Genomic DNA, 20,211 nt, shown 5'->3' with positions numbered 1-20,211 from the left:
AAGACAGACTCCCTCCCCTGGGGCCCAATCCAAAGCCACAATACCTCCCTGGGGCAGACTGCCTGCATATCTCATTGTCCTTAACACCACATTGCAAAAACTCTATTCCAGGTAACAGCAACCCAGAGATCGGGAATTCCTTTCTGCCTCCAACCACAACCCACAGTCTACAGAGTCCACCCAGGGTGTGACTGGCTGGGAACACAGGGACCCGACCGCCCTACCCCCAGGGCACCCATACACTGTGGCATTAGAGGCTACCTCCCCTGCCCAGCGCCCCACACTAAAGCTGGGTATCAATCCAAGAGAAGCAGGCCACTGTTCCCACACTGGCTCAGGAGCATGACTCTGAGATCTTTCCTAGACAGAAGGGAACCCGACCATTAGAACAGAACACTCCAAAGCACTCCCCATGGGAACTGACTTTTTTGAAAAACAGTGTGGGGAAGTTCAACACTAAGAGCACCTGGCTTCTTCAAAGTGTTTCAAGTGAAGATGCAATCGCAACCCACCTCTGCCCACGGCCCCATTCCATCCCCACCTCCCCATCCCATCCCCACCTACCCCATCCTATCCCATAGTAGTAGCGGTGCTTGCTATCTTCTGAGCCAAAGACCTTGATCACCATGCTGTAGAGATGCAACCCTTCTACCAGCATCCACGCAAAGGCGCTCAGGAAGAAGTAGTGCAGAAGCATGGCCATCACCTGGCACGGGGCCTAGGAGCAAAGCAACGCATAGAAAATAAGTTCTCTCAGGGTGTGAGCAGTGGGTGTTCGCTGTTGTCTCAACCTCCCTCCACAGATTTTCTGGGGGTGCCCTATGGTCACGTGGTTTCATTTCTTTCTGGAGTGTCTCATTTTGCTTTTCCGGGGGCGTGGGAGGGGTGATTTGAGTGGAACACGTGACTCAAGCAGTAGCCAATCAGAACCTCCCCCAGGCACAGTGATTGGTTCACGAGAGGGCAGGGGACTGGCCCAGCCAATCAGCATAAATATCCCCATCCCTGCCACAGGATTGGTTGGGGGCGGACATGTGACTGGCCAGGGAGCTGGCCAGCGCTCCAGAGTGGGCGGAGCCATCAACAAGCGGGTTTCCCTCATAGCTCCCGACCTAAGGACCCTAGCCTGGAGCTTATGAAGTAAGCTTGGCTCTGGAGCGGGGAGGTGTTGCAGAGCAGTGTATGAGGGGAATGGAGTTGAGGGGAAGAGAGAAATCAGCATGTGACGTGTCTGTTTTAGTTCTCCACTTCAAGGTGTTGGTTACCTACCTGGAGCTGAACGACCTGAGTGACACAGCTACTTCCCTGGAGTTTACTCTCAAACAGGTGTGTAACACACAGAGATGTACAAACGACCTGTAATGTCTGCTTTTCTTGGCTCTTCGGGGCACTGACATCCAGAATGCCCACCTGCCTTCTCTCTGACTAGCCGGCCAGGGCAGATGTGCTCCTCTCCTCTGTTCAGAGCATCACGGGGCATCTGGTCCCTCCTGCTCCTGGTGTCATGGCCACAGCTTCAGGCTCAGCCATGTGGCCTCAGATTCTCCCCAGGACCTCGATCAGAAATTTCGCACACTGCCCCCCCCCCCCCCATTCCCTAGCCCCTATGCTCTCTGTAAATTCACACCCACCCATCCCTAAGCTCAGATCAAAGGGCCAGGGAACCAGGAGTCGGGGAGGAAAACAAAGATGAAAACAAGAACGACCATCTCTGTGTGGGCTCTATGTCCTGTCCTCCCAAGGCCCCCTGGACAGTTACTTCTTAGGGGAAGAAAAAGGAACAAGTTGCTAAAATGCTGTGTTTCTTGTCATCAGGTGTCAAAGTTAGATATAAATATAGGACATATCTATTATTTTTGTGGCCCCAGTACTCATGGCTCTGTACCTTTTAGGACCAGCTTCCCCTTTCATCTGGGAATTCCCCTTCACCCCCTATACACATACACAGAGGCTCTGATGAGACCAGCCACCACAGTCACCTTTCCTGTCTGTCTCAGAGGTCATCCAGTGGGTGGATCACTCAAGCAGATCCACCCACTGGAGCCCTGCCTGGGATTTCACATACATGGGCTCTGAGAGGGAGAAGGCTCCCAGCCCCTAGGGTCACGATCTGGACCATGAATGCCTGGACCACTTTCCCTCCTGCTGCCATCACACCATGGGAGTTCACTCCTCTCAGTGTGACTTGGGCCAACAGCATCAGCATCACCCAGATGCTGGATGGAAACAGGAACTATAGATCCTGCTGAACCCGAATCTACATTTTAAGAAAATCCCATGTGATGATCCACAGTGGAGTTTGAAAGGCATTCACTAGGAGAGAATGAGGCTGGTGCAGGCTCATCTGTCCACGGCACAGCCAAGAACTTCTTAGATGCTTGGATGAACCCCTAAACCTGTGAGCAGAGGAGAGTGGATCTCTCCTTAGGCAGAAGCTCCAGGACAGGCAGGTGGACTGAGAACCCTGCTGGGTATGAGGATAACAGGCTCTGCTAACCCTCACTTAGGGGGATAAAGAGTTCATCTTCCTTTAGCCAAGTGTGATTGTATCCCAGGACCACTGATTCATACTGCTCAGTTCTCCTTCTGTCCTAGTGTAGAGCAAGCCCATATCTGCTTCTTCCCATCAACCAGGCTTATAACCCACATCATCCAAGCCTGGGTCATTCTGCTCTCAGGATTTGACTTTCTGTGAGATCTAAGACCTCCTAGTTCCCCAGAGAATTCCCTGCCTGATTCAAAGGGTACAGAAATGTGGATCTAGGTCTTCACAGTCCCTTTGTGGAGAGCACCTGCCCTGGGCAGGCAGAGGAGGGGTGTGGCTGTGTGCGGTCCGAGCAGAAATGGAGAGCAGTGTCTGCAGCAAGACTGCACGAGGTCAGACTTTGGTCGGCACTTAACTGGGCGAGTCACTGTAACCCTCTGTGCCTCAATCCTGCCTTTGTGGCATCACTTCCTGGGCTTGTTATGAGGATTAACTGAGTGGATCTATGTAAGCCCCCAGCACAGCGCCCAGCACAGAGTCATGGCTGTACCTGTCTTCATTACCAAGACTGATGTGAGCAGGAAGGCCAGCCCATGCCAGTCATCTTCCCTGTCTCTCCCAGAGGAACCACAGCCTGGCTATCTGATGGTCTGAATTCTGAGTTGAAACCAGCAGGTGCCACCCCTGCTGATGTCCCCCTGGTGGAGGGAGGAGGGGACGGGAGGGAGGCCCACTGTGGACACATCAGGACCCAGGCGACCCACTCACCGTGCCGGGCTCGAAGCGGAAGCTGATGAGCAGCAGGACCTGGGCCACCAGGACGGCGCAGGACAGGTTGGCGTGGATGTGGTAACGCTGGTTCCGGATGGTGCTGACCGAGCTGGGGGCAGACAGGCACCAGCTCAACTGTGGCTGCCCCCTACTGCTCCTCCAAGGACCACCAAGGAGGTCTTAATAAGCCTGCCTGGGTGCTGCCATGTCTGGTTATGAACCCTCAATGGCTCCCTATTACTCTTGGAAATGACCCAGCTCATTCCACAGGCCCTGCAGGACCTGACCCTTGCCCATCACTCAGACTCAGCTCTTTCCTTCCTCTGATCACAGACCCCCTTTTCTGGTTCTCCAAGATCCCCAGCCCGCTCCATCCTCGGGGTCTTTGTACCAGCTATTACTCTGCAGTAAAGTCCTTCCTGAGCCTGAGGGAGCCCCACTTCCCCTCTGAACTGCCCTCAGGGCTCGGATGGCTGTGGAGGTGTGTGTTCAGGCCTTCTCATCCTCACTTGTCATCTGCCTCCCCACCCCCACCCCTAATCATGCATGCTTTTACTATCTTGGGTGCAACTGCGTCCTCAGAGATGACTATAGGCCTGAGTGGGTTGGAGTGGGGGTGGGGGGTGATGGGTTTGGACTTGCTGAGCAAATAGTTGGGGAACAAGAGAATCAAAGCAAGAACATCCTGAGCGTAACACTGGGGCCCCTCCAAACCCACCTCCATCTCCTCTCACCTGGCTCAGATCCCACCAGAAGTTCCTGTGTACAGTGGGAACCCCCGCCCCGCCCCCCAGAGTGCCCAGGTCCCTGGTGGGCTGCAGCAGGGGCCCGGGAAGCTAACAGCCTCCCCTGCCATTGTGGTTGCAGCCCCCGGACCAACCAAACCCGGGATGCCCCTAGACAGAGTCACCCAGGTGACCGGTGTCCTCAGGGAACAGGGCAGGTGAGGAGGGGTGCCAACTTCCAGGAGGAACCCCATGAGCAGAGGAAGCACCTGAGCACCCCTCGAGACTGAGGCCCATCCAGGTGTGAGTAACACGCCCTCCTCGGAGGTCCAACAGCCCTGAGGGGAGTGTGCAAACCCATCTTCCCGGCTGACTGCCCAGACTCTTGACTCTGATCTTATTTTTCTGTCCCAGTCCTGAAAGTGCCATGGGCAGACTTTGCTGCCAGTATCCACTCGGTGGTGGGGGTTGGAGGGATCCCCTCAAGCTCAGACCAGACTGATGTGACTTCAGCCAGAAGGGGCCCTCCAGGGTTCTTACCCCTGGGGCTTCCCGCAGCCCAGCCCCACAAGGATCTGGCTGCTTTGATAATATTTTGGGTTGGGGGCGAGGGGTGGTCCTCTGTTCTGGCTCTTTCCTGGTCAAAGGCCAGAAAGCCCTTTGGGCTGGGGAACTTTCCAGAACTTTCCAGCTTAGCTCAAGCCAGGTGCCCTCCAATTCGACAGCCCCTCCTCTCTCCTCTGTCTTTTCCAGCACCCCACAGGCCCCCCACACCCCAGATTTCAAAACAAAAGGTACTTGAGGAACAACCACCTCCCTGTCACACACCGTGTGCAGAATCTAAACAGAGGTCCGCATTTGCCGCCCCAGCCCCCCACCCCAGTACAGTGCCAGAAGGGAAATCGAGGTGGGCAGGGGTGGCACTGACATTCGCACGAAGCTGCCCAACCTCTGGGCCCCGGGGCAGGGCAGAAGATGACTCACGAGAGCACGGCGAAGGTGACCAGCGTGATGGCCAGGCAGAGCACGGACAGCGAGCAACCGATGTAGCTGATGGACGAGAGCGCCACCTGGTGTCCGCGCGTGAGCTGTGCGGGAAGCAGAGCGGAGGTGGTCAGCCCTCTAGTCTAGGTCCTACAGGGGGACTGGCGGAGCCCAGTCTGTGCCGCCCGAGCCTGATTGGGGGCGGGGGGTGGTGCGGGGGCCGGAGGGTTCCGGCTGGAAAGGGTCCCGGGCTAATGCACAGTTAAGCACCAGGTAGTCATCGGGCCGTTCTGAGTTGGTGATGACCGCCAGTCCCTGCCTCTGCCAGATGCCCCGCTGTTGCCATCAAGAGGGCGAGTCCTTTGATGTTAGCCCTTGGTTCTGTACATTTCAGATGCGCCAAAGGGCTCCACCAATCACTCAGATTCCTCCACCATCAGTTTCTGTGCCTCTACTGCCTACCCCTCTCCCACCCATTCCCATTGAGCCTGCCTGCTCCGTGCCTCCCTGTCTAGAACGTGACATCCACAGCTGCCCAGGTGATGTAGTGTTTGCTTAACAGCCTGACGCATAAGCCCTGGTTCAAGTCGCAACATGCCCTTGTCCCCAGCCAATGACCTAGGAATGAATTTACACATGTAAAATGCTCAGAGTTTGCTATTATCCCTGATGTCAAATAGAGCATAAACAAACTCAGTGGATTAAGTGGATGCAAAGTCACAAAGGATGGTGACAGAAACCACAGCTCACTTAAGAGACCAATCCAAGACTCCAGGAGCTAGCATCTCAAGGTCACACACATTTGAACCTGCGATCCAAGAAATTCCATGCTCCCTAAGCCACACAACTGGAAGACCAGCTTCCCACAGAAGTCGCTGCAGTGCACTTCCTCCTGGGGCTCATGGCTCCTCCGCCAGCATCAAAGACCCAGCCTGGTCTTTGGAGTTCGTTCTGCATTTGTGTCCAGCCTTGGACATCAAGGACAGCCAGAGCCTTGACCTCCAGCTAAACCACCATCTTCCCTATTCTTTGGGACCTGAGCATACATGCTAAGTCACTTCAGTCACGTGACTCTTTGTGACCCCATGGACAGTAGTCAACCAGGCTGTCTGTCCATGGGGATTCTCCAGGCAAGAATACTGGAGTGGGTTGCCATGCCCTCCTCCAGAGAATCTTTCCAACCCAGGGAATGAACCTGCATCTCCTGCATTGGCAGGCAGATTCTTTACCACTGAGCCACCTGGGACCTAACCAGAAACAAAAGGAGGAAAAACTGAGATCTGTAAAAGGGCTGTTGGCCAAGATGAAGGAAATGCTACAGGCACAAGAGGCCCCACCAGGAAACGTAAGTGGATCGCAAGGAACAATTTGGGAGCCAGCAGGTCTGTGCCTGAGGACTCATCACTTAATGGGGTCTACTTCCTTCAGATCTGAGTCACTCAACTCATCCCCGGGGTCAGGAAACATTTCAGATCTCTGGCTGAAGGGAGGTGGGGGAGGCCGAAGCCTGGACCCAGCAGCCCTAGAGGTCAAGCCAGGGCCCTTGTGAGTAACTCCTATCTTTGCAGCACAGCAAGCTTCCGAGGCGGGTGGGGCCATTAGTGGGTTCCTGCAGCAGCCTTCCTTCTCGGCAACATCCCAAGATCTTGGATCCTAAACTTCCCCATCTGCAGATGGAACACACAGTGCTCCGAGTCATCAGATCCCCTAGGAAGGCAAAAGGAAATATATTCCTGGAGCCACGCTCCCACACGGTATCACTCAACACTCTAATTCCTGTGAGATGTTGTCACTGGTCTTCTGTGAAATGACGCTTCTGGTTTTAGATAAGTTTCAGAAAAGTTGCACTCTCTATCTGCCTTTAAAGATGTTTTGGTGAATATAAGCAATCTAAGGCTTCTGAGAAATCCTACAGGTGAATATACATATTGAGAGAGAGAGCTGTGTCAAACTTGGCATTTCTCAAACTCTTTGGGGGAGGGGAAGAGAGTATGTCTTTGGAAGTGCTGTTACTTCAAGTGATGCTTTTGAGAAACAGAAATGAAAACCCAAAGAGGAATCACTAACATTATACTGCATATATCATCTTTCCTTGATGTCTCATAAGACATTAAAAGTGTCTTGTCACCGTTACAATGATCCTTGCCTAGAGAAGGTGTGAAGTGTTGGTTACCAGAGTTTATTGACATCAGCAGGCCATCAACTGTTCTTGGAAACCAAGGTCGACCTCGGCAGCACTCACTAAATTGAAATTAACTTAAATGACCAGTGGAAATGCCAGCAAATGAAACATAGTCGCATGTCTGTATCAACAAGGTAGGCTGGCTCTGGTGACATGCTCACCCCATTGCCACTGGGAAGTCCCCTCCTTAGTCTGGCCCCGGAGCGCAACTTCTGCGCATGGAGTCCTCTGCATCCTGAGGTCTCAGCTCGTCTCCCTCCCTGTTCATCGCTCTACTGCCCAAACATCTCCCATCCCCACAGTGTAAGCACCCCACTCTCTGACACCGGTCACATTGCATGGGGGGAGTCTTCTCTCTCCCAGAGAGATGGGGGGCTCTTTGAGGATAGAGATCACGTTCCTGAAACTTCCGCTGCCTGATCACCCACAGCTCTGAGAACAGCAGGTACTGCTGAGAATGAGGGTTCATTTGCTGAAGGTTTCAGGGTAGAAGGAGGCCTCGAGTCTCTTCCCCTGACTCCCCCACTGATTCACCATAAAAGATGTATTTAATGTACATCATTGTGTGTATACCTCTTAGAGAAATAATGAAACTTTACCTCCTCGATTCACAGAGCTCTAGTGAGCTTCCTGTGGGCTCATGTGAGGTTCACTGCACAGCATAAAAGCTTCCAGATGTGAGGGCTATACCTGGCCAGCCACACTCACTGAAATCTTTACCTGCTTTCTGTACACAGACTCTCCCTAGTGCTTCTGACAAATGGGAGTCCAGCCCTAGCCTCATACCCACAGCTACCCAGTCCTATGCCATATGCCCTGCAGCCTCACTGTCAACCAACCCTGTGAAAAAGCTCAAGTGTTACTTGCTCAGTCTGATTCTTTGCAACCCCATGCAAAGAATTCATTGCAACCAGGCTCTTCTGTCCATGGAATTCTCCAGGCAATAATCATGAAGTGGGTAGCCATTCCCTTCTCCAGGAGATCTTCTTGACCCAGGGATTGAACCTGGATCTCCTGCATTGCAGTAAAATTTTTTACCATCTGAGTTGCCACAGAAGCCCTCAACCAACCCTATTATCAACCAATTCAACCATCAACCCACCCCACCATCAGCCAACCTCACCATCAACAACTTTATTATCAACCAATCCTACACCATCAACCAACCCCACGTCATCTGTCAATCTCACCAGCAACCAACCCCACCATCAACTAATCTCACCATCAACCAATCCCACTGTCAATTAACCCCACCATCAGCCAACTCTATTATCAACCAATTCAACCCATCAACCAACCTTACCATTAATCAAAACTCACCATCAACCAACTCTTCATCACAACTTTTACCAAACCAACCAAAGTCAGCTTTAAGCCAACCACAATAGGGAACACTTTAAAAATGAGATAAAGCCCCTCCCCTGAGCAGAACTATCATCCTGGTTAGCCAGTCTCAAAATGCTCATACAGAGCATAAGGCAAGCTATTAATACATCAGAAGGTCATACTTTACATGGCACTTGCATGATAAAGCAAGCTTATGAGGGGAAAATGAGAGGTGATCAGAAGGACCTTTGAAAACCTCTCAGGTCCCCTACAAACCATGGTCTGTGCAGGTAACCTCATCATTCTTCTGCATGGTGGTCTGAGTAACACTGAGGCAGACCACAGGAGGGAGCTGCCCGCAGAAGCTGGGGTCTTCAGATTTTTCTGGTTTAAAACAGCTGTCAAATCCACAGAGCAGAATGGTGTGTGTGTTGGTGGTGGGATAATCTGAGAGATTCTGCTTGCCTGAAGGGTTTACTCCCCCTCTCTTTTTATATAAGAGCTTGATAACTTTAACACATGTTCAGCCCACTGGTTTGCCAGCGTGTTAAGTGAACTTGTGTTAAACATGGCTCCACTGTAAGCTGCCAACAGCCTGTGCCTTGTGAAGTTGGATAGGAGGGAAAGCGGGCTTCACACTGGCCCCAACATGCAACTGGAAGCAGAAAGGACAGGAGAGAACCTCCTGGATCGGAAGCAGGGTGCACTCTAGTGGTGAGGTCCATGGAGACAAGGGTTGTCTGTCTTGCTCCTGTCCAGATCCCCAGCATCTGACAAGGACTGGCAAACTCTAGATGTTTGAGAGATGAACCAAAGATCAGATTCACCTGGGGCCATGAAGCATTCACAGCAGACTGGATGGTTAAGATAGGGAGAACAGAAGTGCCTTTATTGGCATCTACTGTATACAGGCACCAAACCAGCAAAGGAGGCTGAGTGGGCATCCTGGTTCTCATGTTGAATAAATGTGACTGGCCATCACTGCACAGCTGGCGAGGCAGTACTGGACTGCCCCCAGATGGCCTGGACCCCCATCGACAGCAAGCAAGCATGTATTAAGTGGCACCCGCTGAGTGCCAAGCCTGGGGCTTAACCTGCAGTAGGGAAAGCAGATAATGAACAAAGGCACAAACAGGTACTGATAAATGCATGAGTGAATAAATAAGTTCTGAGCTTGATCAGGCTTTGATGGAAATAATCAGAGGCTTCGCTGGAGGTGATTGTGGGGGACAGGAGGGGGGACCTAGACGTGAGAGTCATTCCAGGTCCTCCCTCTCCCCTCAGAGCTCATCCCCACCCAGTCCTGTTGGCTCCTCTGCTCACACGTAGGCATATATCTCTTCTTAGCCTCAGTTTCCAGAGCCTCTGTCTTAACCTGCTCTACTTCTTGGACTGCCTCACATCTTCAGCCAAGTCTCCACTCAGCAGATGCGGGTCTGAGCTCACCCACCTCCTGGGCACCCTTGCACCCAGAATGAAATCTTCGTTCCTGCCTGGGTCTGCAAGGCCCCCAGTGCTCTGTCCCGCCAGCATCTCTGCCTCACCGCCTTACTCACTCACTCTTTCAGGAGGGTCCACACAGGAAAGGAAGGCCTTCCCAGGAATTCAACGGAGGGGACTGAACATAGGAAGTGGGTGACAACATATGGGAACCCCTGGAAAAGGAGATGACGGTGAGGGTCCCCAGAGAACAGCCACAGCAAGAACCCTGCCCTTGTGGGGTGGGAAGGACAATGGGAGGGGGTGATGTGAGCAGAGCCAGGACCACTGGCAGAGCTGGAAACACAACAGGTCTGCCCCCTGAGCTGGGGTCAAGGAAGGAGGGTGGTACAGTGGGAGCAGCAACCACGGAGGGGCCATGGGCAGCACAGGAGCATCTGAACAGAGAGCAGCCGGGTTTAACTCCACGCCTGCCTCTCACTGGCTGGGCTCGGCAGGAAGCCAGTTGTCAAGGGAACCTGTGGCCGAACAGAGTGAAGGACAAGTGGGGACAATCGGAGAGTGTGCAGCCCACTCGCAGGGTCAGCCTGGATGCAGATGCTCTCGGCCCCTCACTCTCCTGGACCCTGTGTTCTGTCAGTTTCCCCTGCCTCCACCACCCCACCTCCGGCTCTTTGCAAGACCAGCTCCGTCCTGCCTTCTGGTCTCCCTTCTGCTGGGACCCAGGCTCTGCTGGAGCCTGCCCTTCCCCTGGTCCGCTCTGACCCTGGCTAAACCACGTGCCTTCCTTCAGCCCTGGACAGGAGGGGCATGTGACTCACTGGGCAGCGGAGATTTGACAACAGTGTCTGGGCTTAACCAGCTGTGGGTTTCACTAAAAACACCCTCTGCACAGAGTCCAGACTGTAGGTGACTTTCACTACGTTCCAGTGGTGGAGATGAGACCAGAGCCCCGAGCTTCTTGGCTGCTTCAGGGGTATCATCATGGCCTAGAGGGGTGCACTGGTGGGGTTTCTCCCCACCGGATGCACGAAGACTTGGGTCCTATGTCTGTAAAAAGATGTCATCGACCTGCCTTCCTTAGGCTAGTCACCTCATCAGAAGAGTCAGCCGGGGACTAGGACTGAGCCATTTCACTCCCTTGTTACCCAGACCAGGCCCCTGGGGCTGTCTTAACCATCTCCACTCAGTTATACCACTGTGTACCAGTCTGAGGCTGACTGGGAAGACAATAACTACTTTAGCTTTTCAAAAAAAAAATCAGAAATTTAATTCAGGGCAATGTTTGCAAAGGGGAACAGAGATGCCACAGGAATGATGGTGTGACCCAGGTATTAATTAATCACAGCCGGAAGCCACCTGCCCTGGTCAAAGGTCACCTGGGGAAGCCAGGGCCACGGGCCAGAGGAGCTGCCAGCAGGAGGCTGCAGAGACAAGGCCATTGCCAGGAAAGCTGCCTGAGGCTCAGGGAGAGAGGACGGTACTTGGCCTCACCCCTCCCATCTCCTGCCAGAGCCCCAAGGGGCAGCCAGCACTGGTCAGCCCTAGGGTGCTGAGTCCAGCAGGGGAAGGGGTGGGTCTGAGAGCAAAGGCCCAGGATCCAGACATGCCTAGGGTCCTGGGGATTGGATCTCTCCTGCATCCAGCCCTGGGCAGCTAGGCCGTGGGAGTCAGGGAGCCCATGCCTCTGCCCCTGAGCCTGCCAGCATGGCTGGGAGGCTGCCAGCTCCCAAGATGCTAACTGGAAGCGGTGTGAGCTCCAGCTTTACACGTGGGGGTGGGGACGGATGGGGGGAACTCGAGACGGAAATTGCAAAGCGCACAGAGCAACTGTTGCCGGAGGCATGTGGACGATGGGGTGACATGGAGCCCACACACCAGCCACAGAGGCGGGGCTGGAGCAGACCTCCCCATAAATGGTGGCTTCAAGCACCTACGGGAAGTTCAAACCTTGCGCTGCTCTACCCAGCAAGTCTACTGCGGTGATTTGTCCTACAGACGCACTTGCAGTGACGGGAAGGGTGTCTGCTCACAGATATTTATTGTTTGCAGCAGCCAAAGACTGTTGTCACCTGACGTGGATCCACAGAGGCCTAGAGAAATCCCGGGGCTGGGGGTGGGGGAAGGGGGGTACCCAGTGGTGAAAATGAATGAGGCAGGTCCGCACAGACAGAGATGAAGCAGTCACCAGGATGTACTGATACATCTCTCAAAAGCACAGACGGTTTTTACAGCATGCAATCCTGTATTTAAGGAACAGAGGGTGACACGGGGACTGTCTGAGGTGACAGAGTCAGCCCTGCTCTGGGCAGGGGACTGGGAGACACGAAAGGGGATAGGGCCCGCGTGTTCACCTCCACTTTCTGTGCTATTTATCGCATTTTCCCAAGTAGCGTAGCATCTTTCCACCAAACATAGCCTGAGAAATTGGCCCTGGCTTCATCTCAGTCCTGCAAAGAACCCTTGGTCTCCTTCAGGGCCCCTCACCCCTGACATGGGGGGAGGCAGCTTCTCCAAGAGGGTCTCCTTTCCCATCACCACGCAGAGACCCATGATGTTTATGACAAAAAATGCACAGTGCACCTGATCTGGGTCAGAACGCACTTCAGTTCCCAGCTCAGCCCTCCAGCCCAGAGCCAACCAACTTGAATGGCTACAGAACCCATGGCCTCTCTGCCCTGCCTTCTGTGTCTCTCCCTCCCCCACCTCCCTCTGGCAGGAGGGCGGCAGAGCAGTCGTTGTACCTCGAGATGGAGATGCCCCCGGCTCCACCCTGACTCAACCCCTGCATCCTCACTCCTGGCCACTATCCTCGTCATCCCTTTCCCCCAGGGAGCGAACTCTCTCTCCTGAGGGGGGTTCGGAGACAGGAGCCCTCGGGATCTCACTGTCAGCTTCCCCTGCAGCTCCAGAGCAGAGGTTTCTCAGAAAAGTCTAGGATAAATAAAGCAAGGGCTGTTTTTCCTCTAAGGTAGTAGCCTGGGTCTGGTTGAAGGACAGGAGGATAATTAAATTTTCCAGGAGGGGATGCTGACCCCACAGCGAGGCACTGTCCCCAGGACAGCAGGGTCAGGCTCATGGACAAGCTGAGCTCCCTGAATGTCTGATTCCTCCTCCTGCAACTCTTCCCTAGGTGGGCCCAGTGCCTGCATACCTGGGGTTCTGGGGGGGAGAGAGGGGTGACAGGCAGTGGCCCAGCTCCAGAGCTCAGCCAGCATGCCCACCCCAGGGGCAGCAAGGTGAGGACTCAAGGAAAGGGCCCCGGGAGCCCTGGAGGGAGGGAGGAGGGGGAGAGATGGGAGTGGGTAGGGGAGGGGAGGAGGGAGGAGGGGGAGAGATGGGAGTGGGGAGGGAGGAGGGAGAGATGGGAGAGGCGGGGGAGGGGAGGAGGGAGAAGGGAGAAGGGAGGCACTCTCCGCAGGTCCCCAGTGCCCAGCTCAGCACCATCCCAGGCTCTCAGGCTCCATGGAGGGTGCAGGGTCAGAAGAGGAAGTTGCTGGTCCACACATAGCCTGGAAGGGCTTGGCTGGTGAATTAGCAAAAAGGAGAGAGCAGGCGGGCTTCCCTGGTGGTTCAGATGGTCAAGAATCTGCCTGCAATGCAGGACACCTGGGTTCGATCCCCAGTTTGGAAGATGCCGTGGAGAAGGGAATGGCTACCCACTCCAGTATTCTTGCCCGGAGACTCCCAAGGACAGAGGAGCCTGGTGGGCTGCAGTTCATGGGGTTGCAAAGAGTCGGACACGACTGAGCGACTAACACACACGCACAGAGAGGAGGTGTGCAAATCAGAGCCCAGAGGATGAGCCAGGACCCAGTGGGAGCCTGTCAGCTCCTCCTTTGGCTACATAACTAAACAGACCAGGGAACTGAGGAGTGATGTAGGGGGACTTTCTGGATCCATAAGAGAAAGGCGTTTAGGACAGCTCCCTTCTGTGGAAACCCACAGGGTGAGGTATTACACCCTGGGAGAGAAAAGGGCAAAACAGGAGACTTTGCAGCTGCCTCCTCCCATAAGACCCCCACTAACAGGGAAACAGTAGTCCCGACTCTGTGCCCAGAGCACGGGACCCTGCTGTCCTTTCAAAGAATGAAAGGAGAAGGGTGACGCTGGGACACATGCTCCGACACTGCCGTGTAGGGAGCTCTGGGGTCCCCAGGCTCAGGGAACCCCAGTCCCCTGCTTACTCCTCTCTGACACGGCTCCACTGGCCACATCCCAGGCGGGTGCCACTGCTGACATCACTGCAGCCTCAGTCAGCCTGAGTGCCTGGGGCTGGGTGCTCAGAGCTCAGTACTCATGACTCAGTGCTGGAGCTCAGTACTTGGGCTGGGAGCTCAGAACTCAGTTCTCACAACTGGGTGCCTGGAGTTCAGTTCTCAGGGCTGAGATGCATCTGACTCCCTACTACAACTCCACAAGGAGAGGGTCCCCACTCATGTCACAGGCAGGTAAGCTGAGGTTCGGAGAAGGCACATGCCCAAAGCCATGCAGAGCGTTGGATGGACCAAGCATTCAACTGACCAAGAGACAGAATGGGGCCACTGCTTAGAGACAGAGCTGTATACAGTAGGCACTCATCAGAGTAAGTGGTGTGCACACTTGGAGACATCACTTCCTCATGGTGAACTGAGCCCCCTGCCAGCACTAACTAAATCCTGGCCCAGCCTGTCTCTGATACACCCACCAGGACCACAGATACAGCTCAGAGAGGGGGCAGTTCACCAGCCCCAGGGCTGCCTTGTAATTAGGCTCCACCCCACACCCACCCTGTGCCCTCCCTGGCAGCCAGAGCAGGGGGGATGGCCTCAGGTGACTGCAGCCCAGGCGATCCTCTAACCATTGGCCCAGAGTGGACATGGGCCCTGAGAGACGGGAGGGGCTCCGGTGAAAGCAGATGCCCCCCCACCACTGCAGCTCCAGTCTCAGGAAGGCGTGGCGTGCCCGAGCTATGCCCTTCCTTCCCCACCAGTGGCTAGATTTAGAAATGCCCAGAAAAACCTGGAGTTTGCTTCAGGACATGGATTCCTCTGAGTCAGAGACCACAAACACCACTGCCCTCAGAGAGGCAGCTTATATAAATTCATGAGACCATCTGGGAGCTTGCATACATAATAAACAAGCGAGACTATTCTTCCAAAAAGAAACATCTTTATCTTCATTTCTTTTCCGAAAGTTCCTCTTAGTGGATATGTCATTCCCCTACCCTAGAAAAGAATAAGCAGCATTTTACTGCCTTCCTAAAAACACAAGGCAAACATGAGGATGAATGACCCCTAGTGTGAAGCGATAGGGAGTGGTGGGGGCTGTGGAGAGCTGCGGTGCAGACCCCTGCCTGCAGGTGCCATGGCTGCTTGCTCAGGAGTGGAAGCTCTTTGTGGTCAGATCTTCTTTCCCTTTTTTTTTTTTTAAAAAAGAAAACCAGAAATCCAAAATTTTAGATAATAACTGAATTCTGAAGTATCGACAAATGACAAAAAGGCCATCATTAAAAAGTCTACAAATAACAAATGCTGGAGAGGATGTGGAGAAAAAGGAACCCTCCTACACTGGGATGTAAATTGGTAGAGCCATTATGGAGAACAGTATGAAGATTCCTCAAAACACTAAAAACAGAGCTACCATATGATCTAGCGATCCCACTCTCAGGCATATATCTAGAGAAAACTATAATTCAAAAAGGTACATGCACCCCTAAGTTCACTACAGCACTATTTCCAATAGCCAAGACAAATCAGCAAAGACAAATATCATGTGATATCACTTAAATGTGGAACCTATACTATGATACAAAAGAACTTATCTATGAAACAGAAACAGACTCACAGACATAGACAATAGGCTTGTGGCTGCCAAGGGGGAAGGGAGGTGGGGGAGGGAAGGACTGTGAGTTTGGGGTTAGCAGGTCAAACAATTACATATGGGATGGATGAACAGCAAGGCCCACTGTATAGCACAGGGAAATATAGTCAATATTCTGTGATAAACCATTATGAAAATGAATATGTATATGTGCTTAACTGAGTCACTTTGCTGTACAGTAGAAATTAACACAGTATTGTAAATCAACTATACTTCAATGAAATAACTTTTTTTTTAAAGAAATAGTGACAAATGGGGGGCTTCCCTGATGGCTCAGACAGTAAAGAATCTGCCTGCAATGCGAGAGACCTGGGTTCGATCCCTGAGTCGGGAAGATCCCCTGGAGAAGGGCATGGCAACCCATTCTAGTATTTTTGCTTGGATAACCCCATGGACAGAGGAGCTTCGCGGGCTACATTCCATGGGATCTCAAAGAGTTGGACATGACTGAGCGACTAAACTTTAACTGTCATGGACAAAAGGGCTAACCAAAACAGGTCTACGGGCCAAAGTCAGCCTGCAGACCATGGGCTGTGACCCTGTCTTAGGGAACTGCTCCTTCCCCAGGCTCCCTGGCTGATGGGAAGGTGAGGGGGCCCCTGGGGTCCAGCTCTCCCACGGGCACCTGTCCTGGCACAGAGCTCCTGCCCCCACCCAGGATAGATGCCCACACTCAGGCTGCTCTGAAAGAGCCCACGAGGGAGCCAGGGGCCAGCGCCCTGGAGAAAGCCTGAGCTGTGCTGCGTGGGCCGCCAGTGCTCCTGCCGGTTCTGGGCTGTGCCCACCACCACCTCACCCTGGGCATCACCATGTCATAGCACAGCTTTCCCACATTAGACAGCAAGCCTGTGCTCTGAAATGCAAACCTCGGGTGAGGATCCCAGACACAGGAAGGACTGAATTCCCCCTAAGGCAAGAGATACCTTCAGCCTTTGTTCCAGAGACTCTCTGTTCTCACCTCCTCCAAATCCTGCCTGTTCTGATTTCCCTGTCTATAAATTCCATTCATAAGTCTGACACTGAGGTTACTATCGCTTCGACAAGAAACCCACCTGCACGCATCCCCAGATCCTGCCTGGACCAGTCCATCTGAGCAGCCAGACAGTGGATGCCTCTGTTCCTCGGTCCCCGGCGCCCCCTGCTGGTCAGTGCTTGGAGAGGAGGGAGGTTCTAGCATCTGTACTTGCCCACCTGTGGTCCCTGTGCCTGGCAATCGGGGTTCCAGACTAAACCCACATGCGCTCAGCATTCCAGCGTCCAGGGAGAACACTCTGTGTTTCCCTAAGCTCCTCTCCCGTGTGGAAGTGACTCCCTCACCCACGCACTTGTTCAGCCACATGGCACTGGGAGTCAGGAAGGGGCCCTCAATGATACGCTCTCAGTCTTTAGCAACTGCTCCGCCAAGCTGTAAATTGTTACTCACTCATTTGGGATCATTCCACACAAGTGCATCAATGGGAGTGTATCACACAGGCCGTGGTTCAGCCCCATCTCTCTTGACTCTTATTTGACTCACTCGGGGCGGAAAGGTCTTCCAAGAGCTGACCACCAAGGAGGAAGCTGGGTGGGAGAGGAGCCAGGAGAGATGGACAGAGAGAAGGGCTGACAGGTGGATGTAAGCTCGGAGTAGAGAACCTGTCCAAGAACCGGAGACCAGGGCCGGGAGGCAAAGCTTAGGAAGATTCAGCCTCAACATCAGGAAAATAAAAGCATCTGTGCTTTTTTTTTTAACTAATTCTCTAAAAGCACCACGGATCTGGCATCTACTTGTGATAACTGCCTTGTTTTTTTTTAAATGTTCATGAAAATGTTCATTTTTAGCATGGATAATTTTAAACCATTTTCAAATCGACCTTTCCTGGCAATGAGTAGATATGATTTGCTTCCACGAAGACACCCACAGGCTGTCTAAATCTGGCATCGCCGCTGAGTAGGGATGGATCTGTAATCACAGATGCTCTGTGACCCCAGTTTCTTATTTTCCTGGACCGAGCTCCTCCCTTCCATCCTCTTCCACCCACAGGCACAAACACAACTTCCTGCTGAGCGTTGGGAGCCCCTGCCCACTCCCACTGCTCTGCAGACCCACCCACATCACACAGGAAATCAGATTTAGTCCTTGGTATGTAAAGGATCGGGGCTTCCCAGGTGGCCCTAGTGGTAAAGAATCTGCCTGCCAATGCAGGAGACATAAGAGATGCGGGTTTGATCCCTAGCTAGGGAAGATCCCCTGGAGGAGGGCATGGCAACCCACCCCCGTATTCTTGCCTGGAGAATCCCATGAACAGAGGAGCCTGGTGGGCTACAGTCCATGGGATCACATAGTCCGACATGACTGAAGTGACTTAGCACGCACACACGCATATAAAGGATGCAGAGGAGGAAGTTCTGCTTGTGGGCCATCCATGGGCATGGCCACCAGCCTAAGCTTTGGAATCAGAGAGCAGAGCTCAGTTCCAGACTCTGTCCTCAGGTGACCTCGGGCAAATCCCCAAGCCCTCATCTGTGATGGTGATGGTGACAGTCCCCCGCCCCCCACCCACATGGTGAGGCCCGAAGGAGGCAACAGACCCCAAAGCGGTGCCTGTCCTGTCCTTTCTGTCATCAGCAGGACCCAGCTGTGTGACCCACCGCTGGACCACAGCTGCCTCCAAGGACTCCAGAACTGCCTTGTCAGGGGAGCACCCTGAAGACACCTGTGGGCAGAACAGTAGCCCTGCTGACTCTGGGTCTGCCCCGCCCTCGGCTCACTGTCTTGTTTGTTTCCTGTGTCCCTGGAACTCCTCTCCCCAAACGGCAGTCTCTCTAGCTTCCTTTGCGTCTTACTTTCTGGCGGGGATCTGTCCGACTCCCTCCTTTCAGACCCCAACCAAGATCACATCTCCACCCTCTAGTGAGCACACATTTGGAATCAGACTAACCCTAGCCTGCCCTTTATATCTGTCATGATCAGCCTGGCCATTTTCACAGGACGTGAGCACAAGCTTGACCTGACCTTTACAGACGAGAAGGCTGCACCCAGGGTCTATTCAGAGAGCTGTCTGGAGTCAGGACAGTCTGAGCACTACTCAGGCCCCACCCGGACCTGCAGAGCCTAGGTCAGCATCTTCACAAGACCCAGTGGTCCCTGAGCACATACAGTCCAGGCTGCTGGTCTGTGGGCATCGGCCTGGGCCAGGCCACAGATATACCTCTGACATGTGGCCTAGAAAGGATAACGACACATCTAAATAATCAAGAGATTTTGCACAAAACCAATCTCCAGTTTTTCTCAATCGAAGAGGGGGCAGCATGGGTTTGCATCCACAGTGACTGCCCAGTGAGCTGGGTGAGGGGTCTCAATTCACCTCATCCCCACCCTTCATGAAGGCCCCCACTTGCACCATTCTCAGCCCCCCGGACATTCAGGTCTGAAGCCCCTGGCACCTTTCCTGGGAGCCGCGCCAGCCCCTTGCCGCGCCTGCTCAGGCCTTTGCATCCGCTGCTCCTCCACCTGGAGTCCCTTCTCTCACGTCTGCATGGTTCTCCCCTCACCCCCCGAGGTTTCTACCCATCACCCCCGGCTCAGGAGGCCCCGCGGGCACACCTCTGTCTTCCCACCTTACCCTACCATGACTGCCTTCACATGCTGTGTCTCCATCCCCACTCAAGATCTCGAGCACTGAATTTTTCAGAATAAGGCCTACAAAGCCTGGGGTCACCTGGAACTCAGCAACTCACTGATGAGTGGAGGAATAACAGGCCCAGCCACCCTGCCCTCTGGGCCTCCACTTGTCAAGGAAGGGGGCTTGGCCACAGGACCACATAGGTTCTGCGTAGAGGCAGCATGATGCCTCTTCCAGGGGTTAAAGAGAGTGGCTGGATTTTCTCCGTGACACCAGAGGGATGCTGAGTGAGCCATGAGGGCCACGGCCTTGGCAGGAGGAAGAACAAAGGGGCCGGCGTGGAGGACAGAGGGGGAGGAGTGAGCCTCATGGAGGCCGTGCTCCTCATTTTCTGGGGCCTGACACGCTAAGAGACACGAGTGGTAGCAGAACCCGGGGACCAGGACAAGCAAGGGAGGCAGAGAAAGGAACCGAGGGGACGGACCACTAGATTGGGTCCATCTCTTGCAGTCAGGGTAGTTGATGCTTGGGTCCTGCAAATAGGGACCTCTCCACTTCCAAAGCTTTTTTGTCATCTTATTTCTTTAAATCACTAACAATTGCCCCTGGCTGGTCTCCCCAGCTCCCATTGGCTCCCCAACCCAGCATGCTCCGTGATTTAGGATCAAATAACTGCAGGTCAACAAGAGAAAGGGTTTTGACCGAGCATGTGGGAAGGATGGAAACAGAAAGGAAGGAGTACCAATCAACTCATCCCTAAATGTCACATCTTTAAAAAACATTCCCACTGGGACTGTTTGGGGCTCATACCTGCCTGGACAAAGATTCACC

At 53.6% G+C, this 20,211-nt stretch overlaps 1 protein-coding gene across 2 annotated transcripts in view; it reads right to left on the bottom strand.

Moving 5' to 3' along the window:
• ADGRD1 (adhesion G protein-coupled receptor D1) overlaps positions 1-20,211 on the bottom strand; it is a 174,403-nt gene that overhangs the window by 29,682 nt on the left and 124,510 nt on the right. For both annotated transcript variants that reach the window (XM_065904023.1, XM_065904024.1), the window contains 3 exons: positions 4,966-5,069; positions 3,254-3,365; positions 565-718 (listed from right to left, as the gene is read on the bottom strand). In XM_065904023.1, coding sequence (XP_065760095.1) covers positions 565-718; positions 3,254-3,365; positions 4,966-5,069 — 370 coding nt within the window. The remainder of the gene's footprint in view (positions 1-564; positions 719-3,253; positions 3,366-4,965; positions 5,070-20,211) is intronic.

This window comes from Muntiacus reevesi, chromosome 13, assembly GCF_963930625.1.
Source record: "Muntiacus reevesi chromosome 13, mMunRee1.1, whole genome shotgun sequence".
NCBI lineage: Eukaryota > Metazoa > Chordata > Mammalia > Artiodactyla > Cervidae > Muntiacus > Muntiacus reevesi.
Note: the sequence above shows the minus strand (reverse complement) of the source record. Positions and strands in the feature narration are given on the sequence as shown.